Genomic DNA, 10,190 nt, shown 5'->3' on the forward strand with positions numbered 1-10,190 from the left:
ATGACGGTATTCTCAGAACTAGTGTCCATAGATTCTACGGGGTTTTGATTAGTATTGGATCTGTGAGATCTTTGACCAAACGGTGGTCTAGGTGTGAAAGGTGTTCTTCGAGAGTTACCGAATTGGTTATTGAAAGGGAAATTTGGTTTTGATTGATAAGTATGATTCTTGAAGTTATTGAAAGGGGGTCTGGAAAAATTTGTATGGTTGAAATTAGAATATGATGTCCTTGAAGAGTTTTGTTGAGTGAAGTTGGGGAATATTGGTCTCGAGAAATTATTATGTTGTGTGAAGTTCGAAAAAAGTCTAGGGGGTAATCATTCTGAGGCCGTTGAGTATTGAATGAATTGATAGGGGTTTGGTTAAAATTATGGGAAAAGTTAGATCTATCTGTAGATCTGATGTTGGGTTTAAATTGTCTGTTGAAATTTCCTGTGTTTTGCCCGAAATTCTGTACACTTTTAAATTGTATGAAATTCTCTTCTTCCCTAACAAATGACATAGCCTGTTCTATATTATTAGAGGATTTTAGTCTAACTACCAATTGTAGATTATATGATAACTTATTAATAAATGTTTTTAAAGCGAACTCGTCGTAATGTTTTATTTTAATAAGCTTAGTCTCACTACTTTCAGAGATTGCATTTGACATTGAAAAAAGTAAACTGCGAGAATTCTGTATTTTCATACCAAATTGCAAAGGGCTTTCATTTTTAACGGCTTTAAATTGATTAAATCTTGGATAAGGCAATCTATTGATCGCTGATCCGAAAAACTATTTATCAATTATATCAAATATAAAATCAATTTATCAACTTCTTTGATGAGAATCCAAGAGTTTAGATCGATAAGTGAAGATATTAAATCTGCAGCTCTACCTGTGAGCTTGCTAAGTATGGTATAAAATAAACAGACATTAATGGTATTATTGGGGTCTGTTCGATTGTAAAATGCCTTTAATAAATTTTCTATAGCAGTTATAAATCTGTTTAGTAGTCTTGGATTTCCATCAAAAAGAGAAATATTATCTGATTGATATCTTAAAAGTTGATAATTAATTACAGAAGGCATGTTATCGTTAATAGACTTAATCGATATGTTATTGAATGATTCGATTAAATCGGCTTCGTTAATCGGTTCAATTGTGAAGTTGTGTTTTGTTAGGTTTGGGGAGCTAGTTTATTTAATACCCAAGATATTATACAGATAACGACTAACAGCTAAAGAACACTTCACTGCATGGTAACGTTCTAGCTTGAAGTACGTTGTCCCCCCACGTGTTACTCCCTAGCGTCCGTCGCCGTGTTTTCTACAAGGGCCTGACCCGTCTAGAATTTTCCGGACAATGCGGGAAGATTCACGTACCGTCTAGGTGGTGGTGGCGAGAGAGAGAGAGAGAGAGTCAGAGCCGCGCGAGACTCACACCCAGTAACGGTCCCAACATGTTTTAAGACAATTAATAAACACTAATCTAATATTCTAAATGTAGCTTAAATCTAAAGTATATTATTCAATAAAAACCAGCAAAAATAACGGAGAAAGAAAAAAAAATGAAACTTACAGTACTATAAGAAGCAGTATTCTCATGATCATTCTTCTAAAGAAAGGAATAATTTCCGCTTCGAGAATGTCCGCAGGGCAGGTAATTCTTGTCCTTTCTCGTTGGTGTCTAATGTAAGGCCCGGATCTGTCGATATACCTTCGGCACTATGTCCAGGGGCTTGTGAAGTTGCGCTGCTCCCGTCTAGTAGATCAATATGGTGCGCCACAAGTAGGTACCTTCGATCACTGGTTGGCGGCTTCCTTGGATTTAGATTCTTTTGCGTAAATTCTTGATAGAAACCGACTCAAAATATGCACATTTGAGCGTCTCAAAAATCCGAACGAATGCGCCAGTTAAATATCAACTTAGATGCAGTCAATAAAAAAAACAAAAATTTATTTTAATATTATTAATTTTATTAGAACAGGATTTAACAAGTTAACGTACAGCACGAATAAACAACCTATACAAGTGCCGCGTCTTACAACAATCGCTTATTTATACTAGTTTGGTGTGACGCCACAATATTTATATATATGTTGCAATGCATGGACTATAACAGATTGTAATAAGCAATCGAAAAATTCTGGCCCGACTCGGCCGTTTGACCACTCAAAATGTTCCTCTCGACAAGCTCTATCCAACGGTGGTATCGGCCGTGGTACTATTTTGATGAATTCCAGAGAAAACAATCCACATACGTCAAATAAACCGGGTAATTATTAAAAGTTTGCACGCTCCGCGCTCGGAAATTTCTGGTTCGATTCGGCCGAGTGACCACTCAAAATGTTCCTCTAGACAAGCTCTATCCAACGGTCGGATCAGTTGTGGATCTATTTTGATGAATTCCTGAGATAGAAGTAGACACACGTCAAATAAACCGGGTAAATATTAAAAGTTTGCACACTCCACACTCGGAAATTTCTGGTCCGATTCGGCCGTGTGACCACTCAAAATGTTCCTCTAGACAAGCTCTATCCAACGGTGGTATCAGTCGTCTGACTATTTTGATGACTTCCAGAGATAGGAGTAGACATAGGTCAAATAAACCGGGTAAATATTAAAAGTTTGCACGCTCCGCGCTCGGAAATTTCTGGTCTGATTCGTCCGAGTGACCACTCAAAATGTTCCTCTAGACAAGGTCTATCCTGTTAGGGCTTGTGTAGAGGATAAAATATCCGATAATTAATTAGTTTAATGTTAATCTATTAGTTCGATAAGTTGTATTCTTCATAAGCCTAGTATTAAATCTGTGACTAGTATGTAAGGAACCCGTGTGCTACGCCTATGGACATTACTCGTTTCTATTGCCACTTTGCCCGTATGACCAGATGTTGATTCGCATTTCGTTTGATCTTAGACTACCTATGTAATAAAACTCCTCGCCGAACTTTTGTGCGTACTAGAATTTAGACACGTTCTCGATGCTGGTCATAAACGCCCTTCAATAAAACCCAATTATATTGTTAAAGTTAGGCAAGTCACAAGGACAAATCTAGAAGAAGTGCCGATGATCACCTCTTAGTTCTGGTACGCCTATGTACGCTTACCATTAACTTTAGTATTTAAGATTTTGCAAGAAGAAAAATCGCTCTCTTCTTGTGCGTCTCCGTCGACCCTTAACTCCGTACTTTGCACGTTACTCGTACGCGATTACTTTACACACGGTTCCTATACACGGTTAATTACTACACTAATTAACTTGTCACGAAAAGTTGTTATTTCTTTGCTACATTACTCGAAGTTGTTAGTGAATAATAAACCTTTGTTACCGTTAGAAAAGGGTTTTGTTTTCATTTGCACGAACACGGTGTCTCTGAGACCGCGAACTCAGGGTGGTCCTTCGCAAGCATCCAGTCCATTGCTTACTAGACGTATCAAGAATTAGGCCATGTCTAATCAACATCTTGGTACCACGATCCACGAATAAACAGTTTGGTCCTTCGAGCCGGATCAACATTTTTGGTCCTACGAGCCGGATCAACATTTTTGGTCCTTCGAGCCGGATCAACATTTTTGGTCCTACGAGCCGGATCAACATTTTTGGTCCTACGAGCCGGATCAACATTTTTGGTCACTTCGAACCGGATATCACGGGACTGGATCAGAACCTGTGGAACATAGGACATCGAAAGCGGAATAAGGAGTAGAACGGTGGATCCCAAGGAGAGCAAGAAACAATCCCGGTGAGTCATTTCCTTTTTGTCACGATTTTTCCTCTTTGAATTTGCATAACCTCATAATCCCGATTTCCATTTGATACCTTAAATGGTCGTTAGTTGTATGAGATTGATACGACTTATTTACTTTGGTTTATGCTCGATTTATGCACATTAAAGAAGTCGAAACTAGTTAATTTCTCCAGTAGTACTTCTGTTTGAATCGCGTAAATTGATTTATTTTAACGCCACGTTATCAATAGTAATTAAAAATGACCACTAGAGCTCAAAAAGAAAAAATTTCAAAACGATCCGAAATGGAACTAGGCTCAGCAGAGTCTCTTAGCGAGAACGATGAATTTCGAGAACTTTTGCACGCTCGCAGAATTTTAACTAAACGTTTATCCCGTTTTGAACAGTACCTTCGTGATAACAGAGACATTCAAGAAACAGTTCAATTAGAAATCCGCCTCAAAAACGTGGAAGAGGACTATAATCAGTTCGATAAAGTACAATCTCGTCTAGAATTTTTAAGCTTAAACGAAGAAGAACAACGGATTGAAATCGAATCAGCCTACTTTAATTTAATTTCAGAATTAAAGCAGTTAATAAATTCAATTAGCAAAAATCAAAATAGTACTAATACTCATTTAGGAAAACAAAATTCACCAAGAGGTCTAGGAAAATTACCGGATTTAGGCTTACGTTCATTTTATGGCAATTATGAAACTTGGTTCAGTTTCAAAAACATATTTGATTCCTTAGTCCATAGCAGAACCGACTTGAGTGAAACAGAAAAATTGTTATATCTAAAATTATGTTGTAAAGGCGATGCGCTAAATCTCATAGACTCTCTCGACATAACTCCCGATAATTATACAATCGCTTTAAATCTGTTACAAAAAAGATATGAGAATAAAAAGGCAGTTATTAACATTCACGCTAAAGGCTTAGTTCTTAATTTACCAAACGCGAATAAAGGATCATCTGTAAATATTAGAAAATTAATAGATGCAGTTCAGCAACATAAATCATCATTAGGAAAATTAAAATTACCCGTGGATCAATGGGATGTTTTGTTGATACCGATAATATTAAACAAACTGGATGATAGTACTAATCACGAGTGGGAGCGGAAACAATGTAATACTGAATTGCCGACTGTTGATCAATTAATGGAATTTTTAACCGAAAAATGTCGTTCGTTGGAAGCGGTTCGCGGTTTCTCAACCATACAATCAAATAAGCATAATAGGGATAGAACGCAAAACAAAGGCCACGAGAAAAGAAACGAATCACATCAGTTTAGGAATTATTCGTATTCTTTGACCGAAAAAATCAGTAAGTGCTACATCTGCACCGAAAACCATTTCATTCATCAATGTCCTCGTTTTATCCAATTATCAGTGTCGGACAAATATAACGAAATTCGAAGACATAAATTGTGTAGCAACTGTTTACGTCCAGGGCATCTGAAACAGGAATGTAGATCAAGAGGATGCAAAAAATGCAACCAAAAACATAATAGCACGTTACATATAGAGAAACGTTCAGGAAGTGAACATGTTCAAAATTCTAGCAACAGCAGCACTAATGAACCTTCCTCATCATCAACTGAACATGAATCATCGATCAGTTCTCCATCTAATCCTTCGGCTCACGATGTATCTAGAAGGTATGGAGAATCCAAACAATCTACAGTTCTAACAATCGGCCAAAGTAACGCGGTCACGTACGATACGGAAAACAACCCTTTGGCATTATCATCGTTAGGTAATGATAAAAATCAAGTACTACTATCCACGGCTACCATTTTCATCTCAGACAGAAAAGGAAATTGGCATAAATGCAATGCCTTACTCGATTGCGGAAGCCAGTCAAATTTAATGACAGAAAACTTCTGCAGAAAGTTAAACTTAAGTCCCCAAACAATTGACCTTTCATTATCAGGTATCAGTCAAATTGTCACAAAGATTAATCAGCGAGTGCACACGAAAATAAAATCCAGGTTCAACCAATATGAATCTAACATAGCATTTTTGGTTTTGCCCATTCTTACCGAAAATCTACCCTCATTTAGATTTCCCAGTTCGGTACTTCAAATTCCAACAAATATCAATCTAGCTGATGAAAAATTTAATGAACCAAAACAAATTGATGTTTTATTAGGGGTAGATATATTTTATAATCTATTAGGTTCGGGTAAACTTAAATTAGGAAAGGGATTGCCAATGTTACAAGAAACCTCTTTAGGCTGGGTAATATCGGGCAATTTAATATGCAGAGAATCTCAAAGTCGGAAAGTAGTGTGCAACCTTGCGACTAGTATTTCAAATAAAACATTAAATGATTCGTTGACGAAATTCTGGCAGATTGAAGAGTTTGAAAATGTTAAATTCCTATCAAAGGAAGAAAATTATTGTGAGGAATATTTTAATCAAACTACAACCCGCGACATGGACAACAGTTTTGTCGTAAGGTATCCGTTCAATAATCAAACAGATTTTAGTCTGGGTGACTCCAAATCGAATGCCCTAAAACGGTTAAAAAATGTAGAGAAAAGGTTAGAAAAGGACAAGGACCTCAAGAAGCAGTACGTAGAATTTATGACGGAATATGAGAACTTAGGCCACATGACGCTTCAAGGACCCATTGAAAGGGACATCTCTATTCCAAACAATTCTTATTTTTTACCCCACAGTGCGGTACTAAAGAATTCTATTACCACAAAGTATCGCGTCGTTTTTGATGCAAGCTGCAAGACAAGTTCAGGAATTTCCCTGAATGACACGCTTTTGGTAGGACCAGTAGTACAAGATGACTTGTACTCAATTTTGATACGTCTAAGACTTCGCAAAATTGTTTTGAGCGCGGACATCAAAATGATGTACCGATGTATAAAAATTCATGAGGAAGAACGGAACTTCCAAAAGATACTATGGCGAGCAAATCTTAATGATCCGATTAATGTGTATAAACTCAACACGGTAACGTATGGCACATCGAGTGCACCCTTTCAAGCCACACGTTGCTTGATAGAATTGGCCGAGCGCAACAAAGACAGGTATCCACGAACAGCAGAAATAATTAAACGTTCGTTCTACATGGATGACCTGTTGGTTAGCATTGATTCGGAAACAGATGCATTGCAAATTTATAGGGAACTAGACGATATTTTAAGTCAAGCTAATTTTAAATTGAGAAAATGGTCGTCCAACAGTAACATAGTTCTAAACAGTATCCTACAAGCAAACAGTAACGAAAATCACGACAATTTAATTCTACCTCATGAAGATAAACATATAAAAACTCTTGGAATCAGCTGGGATCCTAAACAAGATACTCTAAAATATTCAGTAAATATTAAATACGAGCCATCCCGTGTTACCAAAAGGACTATTCTTTCAAAAATTTCGCAGATCTTTGACCCGCTTGGGTTGATCGGTCCCGCATTAACTAGGGCCAAGTTAATCATTCAAGCTCTATGGAAATTACATATCGGTTGGGATCAAGCGGTCCCGAATGACCTAAGACAGATTTGGGAGGAATTCTCGAATGAACTGGAGTGCCTCAATGAATACAAGATCGATAGGCTTGTAATTCCAACAAAGACGGCCCATATAAGATTGTACGGATTTTCTGATAGCTCCGAAAAGGCTTACGGAGCCTGTATTTACGTGGCCTCGGAGGATGAGTCAGGTAGTCGCGAATTACGACTGTTGACAGGAAAATCAAGGGTAGCTCCAGCTAAAAAATTGACCTTGCCTCGACTTGAGCTTCTAGCGGCCCACCTTTTAGCCAAACTAATGAATACGGTAAGACAAATTTTAGACATACAAATATCAGACGTACGATACTTCACGGATTCTAGTATTGTTTTGGCATGGTTGAAAATTGATCCTGCTCACCTTAAGACCTTTGTTGCCAATCGAGTGGCAAAAATTAATGAATTGACCAAGATAACGGAGTGGGCTCACGTGCCAAGCAAGGCCAACCCTGCAGATGTAATATCGAGAGGATTGAGCCCAAGGGAATTGCTGGGATGTGATCTTTGGTTTCACGGTCCCGAATTTTTAAAGAAAAACACATCAAGGACGGAAGCGAACTTAGATAGCCATGAGGTTCCCGTCGATGTCTTGCCCGAATTAAAAAATAATCATACCACAGTATATAAAACAACGAGTGTAAATAGCAACAACTACGGACTTAACATTTTTGATAGATTTTCTACCTTCTTCAAACTGCACAGAGTAGTAGGTTACATATGCAGACTTAAAAATCGATGCCGCAAAGTGATGAATAAGTCAACAGCCTTGACAGTTGAAGAATTAAACGAGTCACTGCTTTTATTAGTAAAATTGGTTCAACGGGATAGCTTCGAAAAGGAAATTTCCGACTTATCCAAAAGTAAAAAACTCCCAAGCGAAAGTAAAATTTTGAATCTAAACCCATTTCTCGATTCAGAAGGAATACTTCGAGTCGGGGGACGTTTAATAAATTCACAATTTAATTTTGAACAACAACACCCTATTATATTACCGTATAAACATAAATTCACTGACTTGATAATACAGAATGAGCATATGAAACATCTCCACGCGGGAGTTCAAAACTTGCTTTCGATAATTCGCCTCAGATTTTGGATAATAAACGGAAAAAATGCAGTTAAACGTAACCTTAGTAGATGTATAAGATGTTTTAGAGTAAAACCGAAACCTTCGAAATTTTTAATGGGTTCCCTTCCGACCGCAAGGGTAACGCCTTCACGACCTTTTTCAAATTGCGGAATCGATTATGCAGGGCCTATACTCATAAAGGAGGGTACGCTGCGTAGAGCCAAATCCGTAAAAACTTACATATGCATTTTTGTTTGTTTTGCCACGCGTGCAGTACATATCGAACTGGTTAAAGATCTTTCGACCGATAGCTTTTTGAATGCTTTGGAAAGGTTCTGTTCCAGACGAGGAAAACCAACAAACATACATTCAGACAATGGTTCTAACTTTGTAGGGGCCAATAATTATTTTATCGAACTCTATAACTTAATAAATAATGAATCACACATTAACGCCACAACTACATTTTTAGCCAATCATTTGATAAAGTGGCATTTCATACCCGCGCGTAGTGCCCATATGGGAGGATTGTGGGAGGCGGCGGTGAAATCGACTAAGTTTCATCTTCGCCGCGTCTTAGGTGAATCATCTCTAACATACGAAGAGATGTACACCCTATTAGTAAAAATCGAAGCTTGTCTCAACTCGCGACCACTAATGCCAATCTCAAACGACATAAACGACTATGCACCCTTAACTCCCGCGCATTTCCTTATTGGTGACTCGTTGGCAAGTTTACCACAACCCGACTACCAGAACGCCGTTATCTCTCGCTTATCTCATTACGAACGACTTCAACAACTCCAGCAGCATTTTTGGAATAGTTGGTCCAGAGACTATTTGACAAATTTGCAAACTCGATGTAAATGGAAGAACACTGTAGATAAAACCATAGATATTGGAGCATTAGTTTTACTGGTGGAACACAATACTGCCCCACTGCGCTGGATTTTAGCTCGAGTTGTCGAACTCCACGAAGGAAAGGATCATGTGATACGTGTAGTGTCAGTGCGCTTACCCAGTGGAACTATATCGCGAAGATCATTGTCAAAAATATGCCCATTGCCCATGAATAACGAATAACTCTTTGTAAATAATTTAAAAGGTAACGACCTTTTAACGGGGCCGGCATGTTAGGGCTTGTGTAGAGGATAAAATATCCGATAATTAATTAGTTTAATGTTAATCTATTAGTTCGATAAGTTGTATTCTTCATAAGCCTAGTATTAAATCTGTGACTAGTATGTAAGGAACCCGTGTGCTACGCCTATGGACATTACTCGTTTCTATTGCCACTTTGCCCGTATGACCAGATGTTGATTCGCATTTCGTTTGATCTTAGACTACCTATGTAATAAAACTCCTCGCCGAACTTTTGTGCGTACTAGAATTTAGACACGTTCTCGATGCTGGTCATAAACGCCCTTCAATAAAACCCAATTATATTGTTAAAGTTAGGCAAGTCACAAGGACAAATCTAGAAGAAGTGCCGATGATCACCTCTTAGTTCTGGTACGCCTATGTACGCTTACCATTAACTTTAGTATTTAAGATTTTGCAAGAAGAAAAATCGCTCTCTTCTTGTGCGTCTCCGTCGACCCTTAACTCCGTACTTTGCACGTTACTCGTACGCGATTACTTTACACACGGTTCCTATACACGGTTAATTACTACACTAATTAACTTGTCACGAAAAGTTGTTATTTCTTTGCTACATTACTCGAAGTTGTTAGTGAATAATAAACCTTTGTTACCGTTAGAAAAGGGTTTTGTTTTCATTTGCACGAACACGGTGTCTCTGAGACCGCGAACTCAGGGTGGTCCTTCGCAAGCATCCAGTCCATTGCTTACTAGACGTATCAAGAATTAGGC

General features: G+C 38.0%; 1 protein-coding gene across 1 annotated transcript; it reads left to right on the forward strand.

Moving 5' to 3' along the window:
* The first annotated feature begins 4,019 nt into the window (after nt 1-4,019).
* LOC136418875 (uncharacterized) lies at nt 4,020-9,401 on the forward strand. The gene is made up of 2 exons (XM_066405099.1): nt 4,020-8,130; nt 8,791-9,401. The coding sequence occupies exons 1-2, from the start codon at nt 4,020-4,022 to the stop codon at nt 9,399-9,401; spliced, it is 4,722 nt and encodes a 1,573-aa protein (XP_066261196.1).
* The last annotated feature ends 789 nt before the right edge of the window (nt 9,402-10,190 follow it).

Source organism: Euwallacea similis, unplaced genomic scaffold (genome assembly GCF_039881205.1).
Source record: "Euwallacea similis isolate ESF13 unplaced genomic scaffold, ESF131.1 scaffold_41, whole genome shotgun sequence".
Lineage (NCBI taxonomy): Eukaryota > Metazoa > Arthropoda > Insecta > Coleoptera > Curculionidae > Euwallacea > Euwallacea similis.

Coding starts and splice junctions, on each gene's coding strand:
- LOC136418875 (XM_066405099.1), top strand. CDS start 4,020: ATGGAACTAGGCTCAGCAGAGTCTCTTAGCGAGAACGATGAATTTCGA. Junction 8,131..8,790: donor TAAAAAACTCCCAAGCGAAA/GTAAAATTTTGA, acceptor CTACATTTTTAG/CCAATCATTTGATAAAGTGG.